This window comes from Neovison vison, chromosome 6 (assembly GCF_020171115.1).
Source record: "Neovison vison isolate M4711 chromosome 6, ASM_NN_V1, whole genome shotgun sequence".
Classification (NCBI taxonomy): Eukaryota; Metazoa; Chordata; class Mammalia; order Carnivora; family Mustelidae; genus Neogale; species Neogale vison.
In genome coordinates, this window is record NC_058096.1 from 113,358,473 (window position 1) to 113,380,410 (window position 21,938).

At 36.4% G+C, this 21,938-nt stretch overlaps 1 protein-coding gene across 2 annotated transcripts in view; it reads left to right on the plus strand.

Annotated features, from left to right (window-relative positions):
* The window catches only part of CCDC50 (coiled-coil domain containing 50), a 71,297-nt gene that overhangs the window by 36,433 nt on the left and 12,926 nt on the right, over positions 1-21,938 (plus strand). The window contains exons 5-10 of one of the 2 annotated variants that reach the window (XM_044252003.1): positions 6,828-6,945; positions 11,233-11,760; positions 18,654-18,769; positions 19,194-19,238; positions 19,335-19,439; positions 21,260-21,339. In XM_044252003.1, coding sequence (XP_044107938.1) covers positions 6,828-6,945; positions 11,233-11,760; positions 18,654-18,769; positions 19,194-19,238; positions 19,335-19,439; positions 21,260-21,339 — 992 coding nt within the window. The remainder of the gene's footprint in view (positions 1-6,827; positions 6,946-11,232; positions 11,761-18,653; positions 18,770-19,193; positions 19,239-19,334; positions 19,440-21,259; positions 21,340-21,938) is intronic. The other variant, XM_044252004.1, reaches the window with a different exon arrangement.

Genomic DNA, 21,938 nt, shown 5'->3' on the forward strand with positions numbered 1-21,938 from the left:
ATCACAATAAATAGTCCTGTGGTAATACTAGATAAAGTAAGCAGTTTAGTAATTAACTCTTTTTCAGATGAAGAAACAGACTTGAAGAAATCAGTGAGTTGTCCCCAGCTGTAGTAAGATGCCAGAGAAATGTCTGTATAGTTCAGGTTCCCTGACTGACCACTTCTGACACAGATATCCTGTGACACAACAGAAAACATGTAAACTTTGGAGTTAGAGTGCTTCGGGTCTGAATCTTAGCTCTTTAACTTTTAGCCGTCACTTTCAGAATCTCACTTCACGATGTGGAACCTCAGGTTTCAAATTGGAAAAGCCGTGATAATGGTACACACTCTGGAGGGCTGTTGTGAGCTTTAAGTGAGATCTTGTATGTAAGGCCTCTGGGACATAGTAAGTTAATAATTTCTCTTTCTTTTTTACTTTCTTGCTGGTCGTTTCCACACCACTTGGCCCTTTATAACAAAAATTTCTCTTATAAAAAGAGATGTGTGTTAAATTAGAAAGGGGGAGAGTAAACAGGCTTAAGTGTATTCCAGTCTGGTGTGATCTGAGCAATCTTCAAGCATCTCTTTGCCTTAATAGGTCTCCCAGCTAGCTTGCCTTCCAGTGCCGTTTTACCTGCTCTTATGCCCCCATTCCCCAGTGCAGTGGAGAGATTAAAGGAGAAATCCAGTTACTCCTAACTGGATTAACTTTCTTAAGACTAGCCTTAAATACTCCATTCAACTTCTTTGATTTTCCAGCTGATGCCGTAGATTAGAAGATGCCTACCATGCCGAGATTTTCTCTTATCAAAAAATAGGACTGTCAGCTGACTGGCATGTTATTAATATTAAGTGAATAAAATGTGCAGTAGTAAAGCTTGCCATTGAAGGATGTATGATAGTGCATATTTGTTTATTTTCATCCCTGTGCCTCGCAGAGGAGACTGAGATGGGATAATAGTGGAAGGTTTTCTGCCCAACTCTTAAAAAAACATTGCCTGTTACTCATGAACTGTCCTAATTCTTTTTTAATTTTTTTCTCTGTCTGTGCTCTTCTATTTCCTTGTGGAGTCTGCTTAGCTAGTAAGTTCTTACTAAATGTAAGCAGGGCTGTGGAAAATTCCTCTCTGATTTTCATCCAGATCTCATTTTCAGAGATTTTTGGGTTCAACTCTCTTCCGTAGTTTATAACCCCCCGAACAACCAGATGTAGAATCCAAGGCCTCTTTCCTCTTGGGGCAGAGGATTTTTCCTGAACAACACTGTACATGAGAAGTTACACAACTCCATGTGGGTGAATTACCATATCTGGCTTTGTTTTGGTATAATTTTATTGTGTTTTTTAACAGAGCACAGATGTAAGGAAAATAGCATTTCCATGCAGGAAGACAGATGTACAAAAGTTTAAAAAAAAAAAAAAAAGAAGGAATGAAAGAAAGAAAGAAAAAAAAAAGATCTTTAGTATTCTTACCAGTATTGTAGCCTCCCCTCTCCTGCTTCTCCCCTACTTACCCCCTTCTCTTTCTTTTTTGCTCTTGTCCTTCCTCCCTCCCGCCCTTCTTTCCTTTCCCCCTTTCTTCTTTTTTCATTTTTAAACAGTGTCACTATAGTAGTTGCATTTCTCCTTAGGCCCCTGTTGAAGCAGGGTTGTAGCCTTCGGGAATACTGGACCGCACGAGTTTGTAACTAAGAAAAGTGAGCTAATTCCATTGGGATCATTCTTTTTGGTTACAACATAAGCATTTGTCATTTCATAAAGCTAAGGAATGTGTGTTTGGTTGATTGAAGTTATTTTTAAATAAAACTCTTAAGCATATGTGTGTGTTTGTGTGTGTGTATCTATAGATATACATATGTGTCTTTTGAACCTAGGTCCAAATATATGTTAATGTGCAATATTTTAGGGCAAAACTTTTTTTTTTATTTGTTTGCTAAAGTAAACATTAGCATGACCATGTTATGAAAATGAAAAGTCTGTGGCACTAGTTCAACAGTTTGAAACCATTTATAATATAAACTGTACAGAGACAGACTAAGTAACCAATGTACATTAAAAATTAATCTAGTGTGAACCATGGTACTTTTTCGTAACATTATTAAAGTGATTAGAATTTCATGTTCTAAAAGAGTATTTATGTAGGTTGCTAATATTTAGAGCATAGCTCACATAACAGTACATTTTAGCTACTTAAAAAAAAAGCCCTATGTTTTGGTACTTTAAAAATAAGATTATACAGGGTGCCTGGGTGGCTCAGTGGGTTACGCTGCTGCCTTCGGCTCAGGTCATGATCTCGGGGTCCTGGGATCGAGTCCCGCGTCGGGCTCTCTGTTCAGCAGGGAGCCTGCTTCCCTCTCTCTCTCTCTCTCTCTCTGCCTGCCTCTCTGTCTACTTGTGATCTCTCTCTGTGAGATAAATAAATAAAATCTTAAAAAAAATAAAAATAAGATTATACATATATGCCCAGAAAGGGGGGAGTGAGTGGAACGTTTTTAGTTGAGAAAATTCTTCTCTCTTATCTTGGTCATAAGGGTGTTTTTACTTCATAGAATTGGTATGTTGTTTTCCAGTCTTACACCTTCTGAAGATTATATGTATTATGAGTTCCCTACTGAATTAGATGATAATTGCTAGTTGATAAAGAAGTATAGCAATATAATGGAATGGTTTTCTTTCTTCTTTTTTTTCTTTCCACTGATCATTTGACAATCACATTTTTAGATTTCCTCAGTTGATTTTGTGCCCAAGATTTCCTCAGTTTGAAACCTACTACCATTGAGGAATGGAAGTGGAAGCTTTCAGGGAGAAGTGATGCCAATATAAAGTCATATAAACCAAAAAAATAGCCTAAGGAATCCAACATAATAGTTTAGTAATTTAAGAACATATATATATTTATTTGAGAGAGAGAGACAGAATACGAACAGAGGGGAGGAGCAGAAGGAAGGGAGAGGGAGAACCCCAAGCAGACTCCCCACTGAGCGTGGAGCCTGCAGGGCTCAATCTCAGGACCTGGAGATCATTATATGAGCCAAAATCAAGAGTTGAACACTCAGCTCACTGAGCCACCCAAGTGCCCCAGTGATTTAGTAATTTGTCATCTACTTGGGAAAGATGTGTTAGGCTCCCCTGGGCTCCACTGCACCTTGTTTGTGATAATGCTTCTCTTAGGGCACTCACCTTTGCATGTTTTAAATTATGCTAATAATTTTGCTTCTAAAACTTAATAGGTAAGAACTTTGAGAATATTGGCCATATATGCTGTTTTTCTACAGGTCTGTAGGAGAATATTTAGCCCATCGAAGGCAGTCAATAAAACTGTGTTTTTAGTCTTCATAAGCTTTTTACCAGGTGTATGTTGAACACCTTTGTTCATGGTTAAGGCAGAATCAGAGGCCATGCATACTGACAACTGATTTGTCTGTTTTCCTCTGTCTTTTTCCATGACTATAGCCACTGCCTTGTCTTGATTTATAAACAAAACCTGGAAAGCCTACAAAAATAAGTGTTTTGTGGTTTATCTAGGAATAATACAAAAAATATTGCTGTTATTTTTGGTGAGGAAAATCTATTTTGTATAGTTTATTTCAACTTAAATAAAATGTGAATTTTGTTATTAAAAAAAAACTATGCTTTTATTAAAATGACTTTTTTCCTAGCATCTAGAGATCCTTAATTGTGTTTTATCTTACTCACAGTTTCACATTTTCAAGATTTGGATACAGTGGAGAATTTTTATTCCAGTAAATGTATTTACCAGGAAATCTTCTAATTATGGAGTGGTTATTTTTTGATACATTAATGCAAATTAAGCCTACCTGATTAATATGATTAATTAAAAAATAATTGAAACTGACTTCGGAAGGGCTTATAAGTTCTTTTAGGTTTGTTTTATCAAGTTATATTTTGTGAAACAGTAAATCCATAAGGTTTATGCTTTTTATTAAGTTAAAGGCTTCTTTCTCAAAATAAGTTTGAGTATATTTGGTTATATTTGAGTATATTTGAGTATATTTGGGTTGTTATAGGAAGATAACAGGCTTCTTTTACCAAAGTTTTAAAGTAGGTGAAGGTGCATTTTGAAGAGTTAGATGTAATATATGCTTTCTACTCAGTGCCTTTTGTTCTCTGGAGAACCTTTAGAGACTGGTGTTCTCAGAAACAGAGCTTTGGAAATGCTCTTCTAGACCAGCCTTTAACAGGAAGGAAGCTGAGGAGGACCAAGGAGGTTGTTTATGTCACGGGTGACTAAACTGCACACAGCATTGTGACTAATTGTCATCTTCAGTTTGTTTCAGGGGAAGTTCTTTCTCCTGAAATCACCTTCCTGAAGGCAGGGCACAGTAATGCTGGAATGTGGGGAGGGACACGCACTTGGCAAAGCTGTAGCTCTTCACACAGCAGTCACTTGTCAGTGGGGCCCTGATCCTTTCCCTCATCAAGCATGGGCAGCCTTTCCTCTCACCCAGTTGAAGCTTACTCAAAAAAGAGCTGAGAGCTTAGAAGAACAACAGGTTTGGGTGCTAAGGCCCATAACTGTTATTTTCCTTGATGAAAAGCACTTTCTTTGACTAGATAATGCAAGGCAAAAAGTGGCATCGTCCTCATTTTTTTCCTGCTTCTTTACACTGAGAACATGGCTTAGTACTGTGTATCCATTAGGACAAAATTCAGTAGTGGGAGGGCAAGTATAAGGTCTCTAAAGCATAGCTTAACTTAATCATTTCTGCTGGACCTGGTAATTTTCCCTTACATTTTTACTCCATTACAGCAAGGGAAATTTCTTGTTTTCTGTAAAGCAAACCATTTATAGTGTTAGGTGCTTAGTAAACATGATAACTCAGGGAAATTTTGCATTTTCTTCCTATTTTGCAATAAGTATAGAGATTTGGGAAACTCTACTATAATAATACTAGCTTTGGGAGAGCTAGATATCTGTCCTACTTCTCTCTCTCTTGAACTGATTGATATATTACTTTATAAAACACCAAATACAATGAACCTGGCATAGGGGCTATGTCTGGTAACGGATTTATTAAAATGATGCATTAGGGAATCAAGCAAGACATTTGACTTTAAGACTGACTGGTAACATGTGTAATGTGTATATAAATAGACATCTATATGTATATATAGACTATGTAGATATAAATATGTATGCATATCTATAGATATGTATGTATGTGTTTGTGGATACATGACCATATATATATAGAGAGACAATCAAGTAGTTGATTGGTAGAAAGGTGTGTATATCTTGCACAAAATTTATGAGACACTTCCAGCATAGAAATCCATTAAAGACAGTATGTTAATTAGTATATTCATGAGTTTGAATTTAGGTATTCATTTAACATATGGTCAGATTTGTAAGGCCATTTTGATGAACATTAAAAGCTGAGTATGCGGATAATCACTGCTGATTTACCTAGCTGCCACATCCTTAATGTTCTACACTGACCTGAAAGTAATTCATTTATTCAGATGAATTTTTTTTGAAGTTTGCCTTCCAGTCTTAGTATATTCTTCATTTTGACTTATTTAAAAAATTGCAAAAGGCAGAGTAGTAATGAATTCTTGGTTCAAAATTTATATCAACATCTAAGCACTTCTTATATTCCCTATTATAAATATAAAGTAGGCACCTCAAACTACTTGGGATTGTTATTTTTCACAAGTGAATGCTGTTGCATATTTGGTCTGTAAGAATCTGGCAACCCGTAGGGAACTTCTGTCCAAAAAAGTGTACATGGAACAAAGTTTATGTGCTGTTTTGTGGGTCTTTCATAGAAATAAGCTTCAGATTCAGAACACTGTAACTTTCTAGCTCAAACGTTTAGTAAGCCTTCATCCCATGCAGTGTGGACTCCAGAGTCCACACACACTGAGATTGTGTGTAAGGAGACCTGTGATCCAGTCTCAGACTGTTTTTCTAACCTTACCTTTCTCTTTAACACCCCACCTCCTGTGTTCTAAATGGACTGTTGGTTGTTCCCAATACAACATTCATATTTTTTCTGAGGTGGTTCTCCCTCCTTTGCCTATTGGAATCCAGTTCTTTATTCAAAACCTAACACAAATACAAAGACTTGCACTAATTAACTTAAGCAGAAATAAGACTTGCCTCTTATATACTCACATTGATATTTTTACCCTCTTATTGAGGCATTTATGATTTAATTGTATTATAATTATTTACACATACCTTTGTTTTCAGATGATGATGCTAGTCTTTTAGGGGCAGGGTCAGAATGTTATTTATCACTCAGTAACCGCTAAAAACTTCCCTGGAGATGAAGCAAGGGGGAGACAGAAAGAATACCATTTTCTCTTCTTCAGTTATGACAGTAGTACTCTTAATGCAAAGCTAAATCAGAATCAACTGAAGAATTCTTTTATAAAATTTTAAAATTAAATATACATATAGTTTATAAAGTTTCATAGATTACTACACTCTTCTCCATTCAGACTTACTGAATCATCAGCTTGGAAAAAGGGCCCACAAATAAGTATTTCAAAAATTATATTGTATAGCCAGCTTTAGGAAAGCTAGGTTTGTATGTCTTCAGATTGAATTGGATTTAAATTTAGTTAAAAAAAAAAAAAGATAAGTCTTTCTTGTTTATCTGGATCATGCACCACTCCTGTTGGACTATTATGGATGGCATTTGAATAGCATGAGCTTAATACATGAAAGTCTGGAAAGCTATGGACAGAGCCCACAAAAGCTTGGCAATGGAATATCAAACCACTGACTTGTAGGGCTACTGGGTGGAATCTGTTCCACTGTAAAAGGTTTGTTCATTCTCTCGTCATATTGATTCGCATTCTCTCTGTACTTGTAGGACATAGCTCGCCTTTTGCAAGAAAAGGAGTTACAGGAAGAGAAAAAGCGGAAGAAACACTTTCCAGAATCCTCTGGATCCAGTGTTTATGGAGATAGTTACTATTACGAAAATGGAGGTAACAATGTGATTTACTCTGTCCTTAGACCCAACCATAAGACACCCCTTTAAATTTGTCTGTAAAGTGACCTCAGGGGCTGTGTGGATTTGTGGCCAGATCCTCTCTGAATCTAATGAATTCAACTGTTCTTAGTTGAATGATCAGAGCTATTTTTATGGCTGTTAAAACAACTGTGGTTTTGTAAGATTTGACATGCATTCTGTTGTGCTGTAGCCATTTGGAATGCTGTACTACATTTTAAGCATATAAACTGGGGTGTAGAAAATGGGGTGAATCTCTGGGCTTGGCCTTTCTCAAGGAGTGTGGGCAAAATGTCCAAAGTAGCAGAGAGCCATGGATAATGAAGATGGTACATCATGCATCAGTTGGTAACAAAGCTTCTTTCTCTGCCTCTTGCCTATTCAAACGTTGACCAATGAGTATGTGTGCTGATGACAAAATTAAATTCTAAAACACTCTGTTCATTATTTGTCCTTGATGCTTCCTTGCTGTTTGACTGCTGTATAGAAAAATTCCTGAGGACGAGAAGTCCCTTCTGAATTTCTCTTCTCTAGTGCCTGCTTTTGCAGTGTAGTGGTGGCAATGGCATTGTGGTGGCAATTGTGGTGCCGGTGATTCTTTACCTTAAAAGTGTGTTGGGAAAGGAGTATTTGCAAGTATTGTTCCATCTTCTTTAAAGATCTGTCAAAGGAAAGACATTTCTTATAATTCTAGTATCAGTATTTTTTGTAGTTCAACTTGGAGACCAGACTTAGGTTAACAAGTAAGTAAAACCTAAAGCATCTCCTAAAGAGTAAAGATATTAAAGTCAATGATCCCCAATGCCCTTGTCAGCTAATTATCAGTACTTAGCTATAATTTCATTGGAAAGGAGAAGCAGGTATTTATTTGTCTTTGATGGGTTGAATGAAAGGAATGCATATGTAGAAGCTAGGATTATTAAAGTTGAGTACAATCTTACCCAGTCATGCTCTAAATTTATTGTTATCAGTAGAGCTTGGCTCTACTGCAGTTAATAAGCAGGTTGATTATTTATTGTTTGTGCTCTTCTTCCATATGTAAAATGCTCAGCTCTTTTTTGATAGTCATTTTCCTTATGCTGGTTTTTTTAATGAAATCATGTAGTACATCATTTAAGAAGAAAAAAAAAATATTGCCATATATTTCTGTAGCTAGAGACCAGAAGGCAAAGAGTTTATTCTTCAGCTTTAATTAAAAGCTTAGAAATGTGCTATGGCGTTTTTCATTTGTTTTTTATTTCTGCTCTGCAATCATGTTCACTGCAAATAAAAACAACCATTTGAAACTATTAAGTATATAAAAACATTAGGATGGCAAGTAACTAAGTACACTAAAGTATTAATTTTGGCCTTCCTCTGTTAAAACCTTTGGCTAATTTCAGTCGGGACTCAAATCTGGTTGATTTAACCAGAGTGCTGTCATCCTCTAGGGCAGGAGACTATGTTAAGAATTCAGTGGTTTTTCTTAAAGTTAAAAAAAAAAAAATCATGAAGTTGTGACCTCCTGAGCATATGCATATAAATATTAAGAGTTCCTCTTCAATTGTGTTGTTTCTGCGAGTTTATAGTTTGTGGAACATGTGTGATCCTCATTCATTTGCCTTTGAGTTGGACCAAGTTGAGTTCCACAGAAACCACATTATAATTCAGCTCACATGCACAAAGTATAAAGTGTAGTCCTTATTCCTTTGCAGTGGTCTTTTCCCAACACATAGGGATATTATTTAATCGTACTTCTCTATCTTTATGTATACTATGATTTTTGCCTTAATTATATAATAATTAAAGTAGACATTATAGAAGTGGTTTTCTTTTTAGCTTTTATTTTCTTAAGCTTAAATCTTAAAAATGATCATTTGTAGATTTTCTGCAAATTTCAAATTATTTAAAATGTATGTCAGATTGATATCAGCTGAAATGCTATGTCTTGTTCATTTGTGAATCCATGTTTTTCTTTCAAAGCCATACCTGTATCATAGGCATATGGATCATTTTTTTTTTTAATCAGGCTTTTGGAGTCACAAGACCTTAGTTCAAGTTTCATCCCTTCTATAGAACAATTGTAGTGTTGGGAAGTTATCTACTGTAATCACAGTAAGCCTTTTTCTTATTGATAAAATGGAGATTTTAAAAATAAATCCTTCACATGGATTTTGAGAAGATCAAATAATGTAATTTTGGTGAGGACTTAAACTCTTAAGTACTATTGTTTATGCATATATCAGTATTATGTGTATACAACAATATCTTGTGTATCCTTACAAAAATCATCTTATTTTGAAAGACAAACATGGAAGCACACAAATGTTTATATATATATGTATGTATGCATATAAATATATATGCATTGGCTATAAGTAAGTTAATTATATTTGCCAAATAACCTAGTCTCAAGAAATATACAAGTCTAAGTCCTTAAACTGGATATGGTTTCAAAAGATTCAAGCAGATTCCCCCACCTCAGTCTTTTTTCTTTCTGAGGTTTAAAGTTATCACAAGTGAACTAGACAACATATATTTTTCCTGTCAACTCTGTGAAAATATAGTGACAGCTCTGTTCTAATTCTTGGAGCACACTTACCTAAAGTAAAAGTACTAATATTAGTTAACTTTTTAGAAAGAGTTAAAAACAACAAAACAATCATAGTCTCACATATCCATGTCAGAAACAAAGCCCTTCTTGTTTTGGTGGGCTGGAAGGCAGACTTCATTCATGCAGCTCTCTGTGGGAACACTGGTATTAACACTAAACCATTGTTCCCTGGATGTGGTCATCATTTAAGTAGCGAGTCAATATTATATTAATAATTCACAGCAGTAGTCAATTGATTCTCAATTGTCTAGATATACTTAAAATAATAGTTTGGTAAAAGAATAGATACCTCTATCTTAGAGAATAATTGTTCTCTTTCACTTTTATGTAAAAAATAAATTTAATCCAAAGTTCTGTAGATAATTTTGTAAACTTTTTGGAAGACAGCTTTTAATCTAGATGTCATCTATGAAGCAGATTTTCTTTTCTTCTGGAAAACTTAAGAGGAAATGATTAAGGTTTTGAGAACCCTGATGACATCAGTGATACATTTAGTGTGTATCTCCCCTTCCTTTCTGTTCCTTTATTTGATTAGCACTAACAAACTTAAAAAAAAAAAAAAAGAAACAAAACCCCCCAAAATTAAGAAAATATATATATAGTTCATTATTTCCTCTATGTCCCATCAAATTGGGGTAGCTGTTTCAAATGCAATTCAGCAAGTGGGTAATTTCAATAGGAAAGGTATTTTAGCTAATCTAGCAGTTTTCTGTGGAATTAGGATGTCTTTTTATTCTAGAATGTATTGAGTCTTAGAAAACGTTAAATATGCCTTGCAAAGTGCACAGTAATATCTTTCCTTCATTTTCATAGTATCTTCCTGCCTCAGTGAGATCTAACAAAAGCACCCTTCTATGTGCTATTTTGTGTTACATTTAGGGACTTGTATAGTTAGCACACACTGTATTTTTATACAAAGAATACAGTATCGACTCATTTTTTGAAATGAATACAGGGGTGGAAGTGACTCCTTTTCCTGTATTCTGTTATGGCATCCCTTTTTAATTTTTTCCTCTGGCAAAGTTAAGGAAGTTTGGGAGCAGAGTTGTCTAAAGATAACAGGGTCATTTACTCACTTAAAATTGTCTATTCCATCCTCTTCCACATTGAACTGCATGGCTGGGAGAGAGTAGGGAAATACTAAAATCTGGGTCATGTCTCCAAATGAAATGGAAACTAGCAACATTCTGATAGAGATTTATTGTCATTTCCAATAAGAATATTTGAAAGTCTCTTCCTGGAATGCTTAGTTATCACCAGGCTTAGTTGTTTTCTGTTTTATAAGACTCTCTCAATCCCTATTTTCTCCCCATAGTAGTTCCAAATTGGTTTTATAAGTAGACTTTAACATTTAATGACTGTGGTTTTTGTTATTGGCAAATATCAAAGTACTATACTAACTCTCTATTCATAATCAAGCTCTTCTTTCAGATTTATTTAACATAATTTTATTTTAGTCTTTTACGTTTTTGACTGAATACCCAGAATCCTTCATGTATACATGGACCATTCCAATAAATGCCTGTCCCTATTTTCAGTTAAGTTGAAAAAGTAGTCTTCTCCATTTTAAAATACATTAAACTTGGGCCCCGTCTTTCCTGCATAGTGAGTTCATACTCTCATTAAGTTAACCTGCATTTCTATTTTTCACATCCCTCCACTTCCACTCAGACCAGCCACAGTCAAGGAGGGCAAGGGAATTGGGTTCTGGAGTCTCAAGGTCATGTAGACTCCAAAGTGATGGAAACACTGTGAAGCAAAGGAACAAGAAATCCAAACATCCAGCGGAGAAGTTGGAAGAACTAGAAGATCATTGTTCATCAGGGAAATGTCTGTCATCCTATAGCTTGGGCAAAGTGAGGGCCAGTTCCCAAATTGACACTGAGCAGTGTGAAAGGAAACGGTCTGATCATGAGAGACTTCGGAGACCTCCACTTCCCAAGATCAGTGGTGAGGTGTTTCTGAGTACTGGATTTGATGATGGGGAGGCTAACAGTATCCATCGAACTTGGAATTGGGAAAAGCAGTCCAGACACCAAGACCAGCTTTCACCCAAGTCTTCGCAGAAAGCAGGGCTTCATTGCAAGGAAGCTGTTTATGGGAGGGACCATGGGAAAGGTGAGCACAGACAAAGGAAACACAGGCCCAGGACTCCTCCCTTCTCAGAGAGTGAGGAACAGCTCCAGCTCCATGACACAGGTAATAAAGGACAGTCACTTTGAAAGTCCTGGTATCATGTATATGTATACAAGCGAATGTATTTAATAAGCATCTTAAGCAACCTATTCTTTATCTTTAGTTTATACTCATGGCTTAAAAATAAATCCTGGAGCCAAATATTATAAAAGGTATCTATTTATAATCAAGTTTATAGTAAGAGGAAAAATATTTGTACCTTTCTCCTACTGCTTTCTAAGAAAATACACCAGTTCCTTACAAAGGTCTTTTAGCCCCGATTGCAGTGGAGGTGCCCGTCCTGGATACAGTTCTTCATTTGCCAAGACCGTATACCAGAGATCAGATACCAAATCAAAGCTCCTGAATTTCTGGTTGTAAGTAAGAGGTATTGACACTGTCTTCATAGTATTTGCCAAACTAGATAACCAATGAGTCTGGAAGTACCAGCTTCTCTTGATCTCATCTTTCCCATTTGTAAAGGGAGAGATTGAATAGGCATCTGTTAAAACAGCTTATTTCTAATTGTGTGCCTTGGGCTATTTTTGTCAGAATCAGCTGGGCTGTTTCCTAAAGAGGCAGCTTTCTGGATCTCATATGATCATTTCTGTACTTTCTCCTGGTGGGGTGGATTTGTTTTCGACCTGTACTTAAAGTTGGAAGGCCATTGCCTTAAGTTTCTTTCTAAGCTGTAACCATGTAGACTCTAAGACTGCAGTTGGTGTTCTGAAATGTCAGTATTGGGTACGTTCTGTTCTTGGGGTTTGTTTGGAATGAGGTGAATGTTAGACTTGAGCCTCAAATTTTCTGGCATCTTTGAGGCTCTGACATCCTTCATTGACACAGTAATGGTTTTCTCTGTTCTTATCTGGAAACTGCTGTGGTGATGTTTTCCTTGTGGCTGTACCACTATCAGTCATAATTAGGCCATACTCCTCTCCCTCATTCTATTTTACTCTTCCTGAAGTTTTACAGAGACACGAGGGTTACTGGGGGAGTTCCATGGAGGTATCTGTTCTTATTTTCTTCCTTCTCACTGCCCAGCCAACCACTTTTTCTGGGTCTGGAACTGGTTTCTACATTGCAGATTCAGGTTGATTTCGTAGGTTTCTTCTACATGTTATCTCTTCCTATGATATTAGTCATTTAAGCTATTAAAAGACTTGGTTGTAAAGAAAATGAAACTTCAGTTCAGCAACCACATTGAGTATCTGCTGAAAATATTCTGCCTCAGGCTTTATGTTCTGGGATATATGCTTGGATCTGAGCCCCAGAGGTATAAGTCAAGCTAGAAAGTAGAATAAATGTAAACAATTACAAATTAGATGTACTTTGAACGAAGAGCTATGTGGGAGTAGAGGAGGCAGTGATATGATCTCTCTATAACAAGTTATACTATCTATATCCAAATGTAGAAAGGTATGTTGGAGTCATAACATGGTGAAGGATTGCTCCTATCTCTACATTTCTGATTCTGTGATTCTGCTTTTTAAGTATGCTTTGAGAGCCGGTTAATCTTTATGGCTTTTTCTTTATGGTTTCTTAAGCAGGCTTGAGAAAGGTAAAACTAATATGAAATAAAACACTGATTCACAACCCTCCTACTGGAATTGTGGGTAAACTCCCTCTTCCAGGGTACCCCCCCTCCCCCCAGTAGTTTAAAAAAACAATGTGGCTAGGCAGCTACTAAAATGGCTACAGTGTAGCTGCTGATCTGTCATTCTGTACTCATCTTTACAAATTTTACCTTCCTAGAGATTCGAGGTATTTGATTTTGTGACCCTCTAGAATAGAAGATTACATTAAAATGCAATTATTAAATACTGGTGTCTATTCTTGTTTTTATAAAGCACAGTTCTTAAAATTGTTAGCATAAGCCAAAGTTTTGTTTAAGTTAGTAATGAAGAAACTACCAGGATGACAAAGAGCTAGTTCTAACAGAATTTGCATAGTCAGTTGAAAAAGGAATGCAAAATACAATTGCTAAATTAAATATAGGATCAGTTAACTTTCTAAAGGACTTTAAAACCCTATCTCCTTTGAGGGTAAGTTCTCTAATGAACTTTAAAGTTCTAACAGCTTATTACTTCCTGCTGGTTAACTTCCAGCCTCTTAGGACCATAAGACATTTATATCTTTCTGCTGTGACATTCCCTAAGCTTCAGATTGGCTTATTAAAAAATATTCCTGCATGATATTCAAGAATCTATCAGTCCTCATCTTACCTTATCCCAAATTTGGGATAAATGTGTCTTCAGTATTAATACTTCTAATAATTTTAGCTTATTGTGCGAGAATTTAAAGATAAGCTTTATTTGTGTTTGTTCAGGAAGGTTCTTGTGTCCTAAACTGGAGAATGATGAACAAAAGACAAGCAAGAATTAGATTAAGAATTGAATGTGCAGGGGCATTTGGGTGGCTCAGTCAGTTAAGTGTCCAACTCTTGATTTTGACTGCAGTCATGATCTTTGGATCATGAGATTGAGTCTCCTTTCAGGCTCTGCACTGAGTATGGGGCCTGCTCGGAGTTCTCTCTTCTCTCCTCCCTCTCTCAATCTCTCTCTGTCAATAAATAAATAAACAAATAAATAAATAAAAGAATGTGCAGCTATTAAGTATGGCTCACCTGATCTTTTTTTTTTTTTTTTTAAAGAGTTTATTTATTTATTTGAGAGTTAAGAGAGAGTAGGGTAGGGGGACAGAGGGAGAAGCCAACTCCCCACTGAGCAAGGAGCTCAGTGGGGAGTTGATCCCAGCACCCTGGGATCATGACCTGAACCTGAAGGCAGATGCTTAACTGACTGAGTCACCCAGGCAGCCCTCAGCTGATCTTTTGGAAGCTAGTTTTTGGATTGTTAAGTCTACTGACATAAGAGCAGCCATTCTGTTAATTTCCTTCAATTAACTCCGCTTTTAACATTTTTAAAGTATCTCTGTTTTCTATAACGAAATGTGTAGACTTCCAATGTAGTGTCTGAAGTTTGTCTTATATACTTAAGAATGCTCTTTTTACTTCTGGTACTGAGCATACTGCATTCAGTCACCAGTCCTGCCAGAAATCTAATAATTGAGATTTTTTTTGCTTGTGAGACATGTAAATTTCAATGACATATCAATAGTTCAAATAAACTGTTTCCCCACTAGATATTTGAGACTTAGAGAGATATTACCTCAAATACTTACTCATTAACTATTCTGTTCATTCATTCGTGTATTCATTTATATTGAGGTATAATTAACATACTATTTTAGTTTCAGGTGTACAGTGAAATGATTCGATATTTGTGTATATTGTAAAATGTTTATAAATCTGGTTAATATTCATCACCATATACAGGCACAAATGTTTTTCGTGTAATGAGAACTTTTAAGATGTACTCTCTAACAAAAAAAATATGTATTCTCAAACACCTTTCAAATATGCAGTACAGTATTATTACCAATAGCTAAACCATATTTACTTATTTTATAACTGGAAGTTTGTACCTTTTGACCCCCTTCAACCATTTTGCCCACTCCTTACCCTCTGCCTCTGGCAACTCCCAATCTGTTCTATGTATCTGAGTGCTTTTCTTTTTTTCTTTTATTTTTTTTATAATTCTCTATAAAGTGAGGTCATAAAGTATTTGTTTCTTTCTGGCTAACTTAGTTGACTTAGCATAATGCTGTCAGAATCCTTCCATGTTGTTGCAAATGGCTAGATGTTCTTTCTCATAACTGAATAATATTCCATTGTATATATACCGTATTTTTTTTCATCTGTTCATATGTTGATGGACCCTTAGGTTGTTCCCATTCTTAGCTTTTGTAAATAATGCTACAGTGAACATGGGGGTACATATATCTTTTTGAGTTAGTGTTTTGGCTTCTTTCAGAAAAATATCCAAAAATGGAATTTACTGGATCACATGGTAGTCCTATTTTTAATTTTTTGAGGAACCTCCATACTGTTTTCCATAGTGGCTGTTCCAGTTTACATTCTCACCAACAGTGCACAAAGTGTTCCCTTTTCTCCACATCCTCACCAACACTCATTATTTCTTGTCTTTTTGATAATAGCCATTCTAACAGGTGCGAAGTGAAATTTTATTGTGGTTTTGATTTGTATTTCCCTGATGATTAATGATGTGGAGCACCTTTTCATGTACCTGTTGGCCATCTATATGTCTTTGGAAAAATATTTATTCAGAACATCTGCCCATTTTTAAGGCAGATTGTTTTTTGCTATTGAGTTGGATGAGTTCTTCATAGATTTTGGATAGTAATTTCTTACTAAATTTGTAAATATTTTCTCCCATTCCATAGGTTGTCTTCTCATTTTGTTAATGGTTTCCTTTGCTGTGTAGAAGCATTTCAGTTTGACATAGTACCAGTTGTTTAGTTTTGGTCTTGTTGCTTTTACTTTTAGTGTCAAATAAAAAAATCATTTCTGAGAGCTTATGTTTCCTTCTTAGAGTTTTATGGTTTCAGGTCTTATGTTCAGGTCTGTAATCCACTTGAGTTATTTTTTTTTAAAGATTTTATTTACTTATTTGACAAAGAGAGATCACAAGTAGGCAGAGAGGCAGGCAGAGAAAGAGAGAGGAAGCAGGCTTCCGGCTGAGCAGAGAGCCCGATGCAGAGCTTAATGAGGGGCTTGATCCCATGACCCTGGGATCATGACCCAAGCCAAGGGCAGAGGTTTTAACCCATTGAGCCACCCAGCCACCCCGACTTGAGTTATTTTTTTGTAGTATAAGTCTGGTTTCACTCTTTTGCATGGAGCTGTCCAGTTCTACCCATACCACTTATTGAAGAGACTGTATTTCCCCCATTGTATATTCTTGGCTTCCTTGTCATAGATCAATCGGACATATATGCATGGATTTATTTCTGGGCTCTCTATTCTGTTCCATTGACCTGTGTATCATTTTCTTTTAAACTGCCTGGAAGTGACAGTCTTACCACCCTGTCAAACCGATTAAGTTTGTTCATTTGACTATTTCACTTGAATGTCTTCTAAGTGTCTTTGAAAGATTCTAAGACAAAATGTTTTCTTAGTGAATTCTGTGGTGTAGAGTAAGAGTGGAGAGGGTTTAGTGTGTTAAAATCTGAACACATCCCACTCTGTTGTTTTTTTCACTGGTGGCAAAATGGAAGGAACAAGGCCTAACTGTAATCTTTGCTGTGAGACTCAGCTGCTTAGAGAAGTATCAGTTTCCTATAGATAGGAGAATAACATCACAACCTCTTTTCCACTAACTTTGTTCAATTCCAGCTCCCTATATAATTTCATTTATTTTCCCTGAAATACTGTTTTCCAGTTATGACCAAACTAATGATAACTCAGGGAGGTTTATATTTCATTTAAATATGATTCACTCTTGGGAATATCTCTGTTTCCTGACTGTCCCAAACCACTCAGAAATCTGTTTTAAAGCCAGCCCAGCCCAGCCTAGCCCAGAATATAAGATTCAGTAGCTCTAAAGATGATGAGAAACTGAAGTGAATTCTGTATTCTGAATAAACAGGTGCTGATAGGCCTGAAGTTAAGAAATCCAGGTTTAATAGTCTGTATTTGTGGGGGAAGACAGATGAATACATAGCTTGTGGATTTACCACAAAACTAGGTGTAAAGCTCTACAAAGAGAGACTTCTCCAAATAATTTAAATTTCTTCATGTGCCCAGAATTTAATTGTATTTTTTCCTTTACTTTTTGTCAAGTGCAGTGAGGCATTTTGATAAAAATTATTTTAATGTATGGTTATTTTGATGGATATAATATAGTCAACTAATAGTTTCAATGCCATTTTCAAGCAAGCATCAACTATTAGGATTAAAACAACCAGATCTCATCCAGGCTACCTAAGTTAGAATCCTTGAGGTTTGAGTTGAAGATTTTTATGTTTATTTAAAGCATCCCAAGTGAGTTTAATATATAGCTAGAGTTGACAACCACTGATACAAAGAAATAGGCAGTTAGTAGTAAATTTTCTTTCTCCCTTCAGTAGTCCCTTTACTGGAAGTTACTATTCCAGATGGTTAATCATGTTCGTGGCACTAAAAATTGTTATTACTTCTGTATACAATACATTTACAATGTTGAATAATTGTAATTAATACAAGATACAAAGAGGGAAATATCTGCAATTTTGAAATAAACATTAGCAGCTACCACTTGATTAAAAGTTATAAAAGGATTACATGTTGTTTATAACATTTCAAAGTAAAATCCCACAATTCCCCATTAGTCCCCCATGTTCCTTTTCCCTCAGACGAGTAGAAATCATAGTCATTCATTTTGTTCTCTGGTATTTCCCTTATGTTATATCTTCCCTAAAATTTAGCAACAACACTGAACTAATCAAAGCTACAGGAAGGATCTAAAGCAAGTGGTTTTTTTGACCATCAGAGCGGAAACTATGGTAGGGCCGCTTGTGGGCTCACAGGTACTGTCACATAGCTCCCCATGATACTGTTTCTGTTCCCCCTGAAGTAAAGTATGCAAGGCTGATTTAAATAGAAGGAAGACCCTCATTTCCTCCAGTCTTGACTCCTCAGCCTCTTTAAAACTCCTGACTCTCTAACTCTCCTTACTCTTTTTTTTTTTTTTAATTTCAGTGACTTCACCTTTTTTTCACTAGCTATTTTTGCAAAAGCCTCACTTACAGTTCATTGTGCGATTTTCTGCTGTTGAAGAAACTATATGAAAGGGGAGTTTTGCCTGGTGGTTTTGTGTGGGTAACTTTGTTTCAATGTGTGGATAATCTGCATTGCCACTTCTGTACCTAAGGGAAAAACTTATTTCACGTGCACCCTACACGGAATTCTGTAGTGGTGGCTGTGTTGTCAGTGTTAGATACTAAAGAAGAACTTTAACTTTTGCACCTTTTCAGAAAACAAATGCAGTTGCCTTATTACATTGAGTTTTTTCTAGGAATGAAGCCAAGAGGGATGAAAGAAGCTGTCTCTACTCCCTCACGAGTGGCGCACAGAGATCAGGAATGGTATGATGCTGAAATTGCCAGAAAACTGCAAGAAGAAGAAATTTTGGTGAGTAAATTTTCACGTAGAACTTTAGGTGATAATCACTAGGTTTTCTTGAATTGAATCATTCTTGAGATTATGTAATAGGCGTAATGAACCTCTGTGAGTTGAGAAGCTGGTACCTTTTTATGGGTGGAAAAATCAAGACAATGGGAATAGATTGTTCAGTTTTACTTACTGAGTAAACATTAGCAACAAAATTCCATATCCCTTTCTCTCTTTCATTGAGTCCTGATAATCCTTTAGTAATCTGGTGTGGAATTTGATAAAAATAGCCCCTGCTCTGGCTGATGAAAGTATACTAACTAAACTTCAGGGATGTTGATTACAGCTGGTTTGAAATACCAGTTTACTTTTATGGAAGATTTTTTAAAATGGATAACACAGATTCTAGTTAAATGACTCAATTTTGTGTATTTCTATACTGTAGGCTACCCAGGTGGACATGAGAGCAGCTCAAGTAGCCCAGGATGAGGTGAGTTCATATTCATGTGGCCAGTACTCTTTAGAAATATCCAGTAGTTTTTGCCCACAACTCTGCAATCAATGGTATTGACTGGATTTTGTTTAGGAAATCGCTAGACTTCTCATGGCTGAAGAAAAGAAAGCTTATAAGAAGGCCAAGGAGCGGGAGAAATCATCTTTGGACAAAAGGAAGCAAGACCCTGATTGGAAGGTAAGTTCTGTTTATTGTTTCTCTGATTTTTGTAACGGAGACTCTACTTTTAGGGTAAATTTTGCAACTGTATTTAGGGTTTACAAATTATCTGTATTGCATATATGGATGTGATTTGTAAAAGTGACTTCATTACAAAGAAACTTAATTCTTCAAAGTAACTGTGAAAAGATTACTGCTAAGATTGAAAACTCATTCCATTGATTTTAAGATCAGTTGAGATGCAGGTGCCTCTGGTCATAAGCAACCTTAGTTTTACTAATATTTACCTTACAGGAGAATGTAGTATTTTCTCATGCTTTCCTATTTCACCAGTGGCCCTTTCTTTTTCTCTCTCTGCTTTTTCTGTGTGCTTATATTGTCCATCCATGATCATGTGCCCATAATTTTTCTTTCCTCTGACATAACTTGATCTGTGGCAAACCGACAGATACCACTAGCAACCATGGCTTAGGTCAGAGTGTAGGAACCGTCTAGCATGAGCTTGAGCTATCATCTTCCCCTCATCAGTCAGAAACGCTAGACAGAGTAGTGGCTGCCATCTCTTCTGCTGTAAAGTAATGCCATTGTTGTTCATGGTAGTTGCAGGTCCAGGTTCACAAACATTACTCAGTAGTTACTGTGTGCAGTGCACCGCTCTGCACTTAACAGGGAAGGGCAAACATACAGTTTCCTCATAATACTGTAAAATGTAGGAGGGTAAAGAGGGCAATGTAGACCGCGAACCGATACAAGGTCAAGCTGGCTGAAGAAAGCAGAGTAGAAGAACAGCAGAGTTGCAGGGAGGAAGAATTCCCAAGGTAAAGGTTTTTCAGAGAGGGAGTTTGTACTAGGCCTGAGAGGATTCAGCTCAGGTGTGTATCCAAGCCATAGTGATGTTTAGCACTGTCCTTTCTCTCTCGAACAAATTCCTCCCTTGGGTCTCTGGTTTCAGCACCGATTAGGAGGAAAAAGAAGACAGAAACCGTGATAACAGCATTGCTCTACTGTTTCCTGTTGCTCAGTTATTCAGTTGTCAGTCTGAAATCAAATGAAAGCATTATTAATTATGTATAAGTCTCTCTTTCTTTTACCCTTTTAGTAATTCAGGATTTTCCTAACAAATGTATTTCATTTTAGTAGAAGGGCTCCTAAATGCTTCTGCTCTATAAGTTAAGCTACAAATATAATTGCCCAGGAGTTACTCGGATTCTTTGTTAGCTCAACTGTGAAGAAGTGAGTCTTTTTAAAAATCACAAATCAGGCAATAAAAGGGGAAGGCCACACTTCTAGCAAGTATCAAGACTTCTTTAGTTCCTAGATTCTGTAATTGGTGCTGGCATCGTTCTTCTGTTAGAAAGGTTGAATTGAATGTTCCTTAGTTTCCTGGCTTGAAAATCACCATCCCCAAGTCACATGTTCAGAAATAAGTTTAAGAGCACAGACCTACATTCCACAGACTCGGGAAGTTCTTGTCAGCTGTTGTGCAGCTTTATGTTAATGATGGGTGACCAGGCACACTGCTGTCAGGGAGCGTGTTGATGTGTAGTTAGCCCACTCATCTGGCTGCACTGACTACTTCCAGCATAGGGTTGTGACTCTAATTTTTTTAATCTGAGTGACCATATGTAAAAAATATCTTACTGTTGTTGTTCATGTGAACATAAGTTGAAATTGCTATATTTTGATATGATTTAGATATTTTCTAAACCTAACAATCTTACCATTTGCTGTTTTCTATATGTATGTTTTTTCTTTTTCTTTTCTTTTCCTTTCTTTTTCTTTTCTTTTCTCTTTTTTTTCTTCTTCTTTTTTTTTTTTTTCTTTTTTCCTATCCTTAGCCAAAAACAACTAAATCAGCACACTCAAAGTCGAAAGAGAGTGATGACCCTCACCGTTTTAAGAATGACAGGCCAGCACGGTAAGATGCCACCTGGAAAGGGGAGTGAGGAACTTGACCTTGGGGTGAGTAAGGAGATGTGGATAGTCTGAGAAGAGTGTTCTTTGGAGAGGAGATCCAGAAATTGGCAGTTGTGAGGTGGTATCAAGTCTTGCTGGATTATTCTCAAACTTTGTTTCTTAAACTGGGTCGATCAAGTCAAATCAGGAAGATCATAATTTTACAGAAACTAGGGCATATAAAGAATGATGTGTTTTTTGTTAGGACAAGTTCTTGTCTTTGGATTCACAGCCCTCAGCTAAGAAGGGATGAACTTAAACAATTTCCCGGTAAAATCTCAGCTTTTGAAGTTTTACTGAGTTTCATGGTCATACTGGTGTGTGCTTGATATTTACACATGCTTAAGTTCATTTCTGCATGAATCTCAAAGTCTTGGCACCTACTTGAGACATGGCAGACTATTCTAAATCCAACTAGATCAAATAGCTGTGGCTATTGTAGATGTACTTTTGGACTTCTCTCAAACAGCCTTGGGTCATAGTTCAAGGAGTATATGCAATCTTTCTACCTCCTACCTCAAGTTAGCAATATTTAAGTCTCTGAGGAAGCAAACTTTTTTT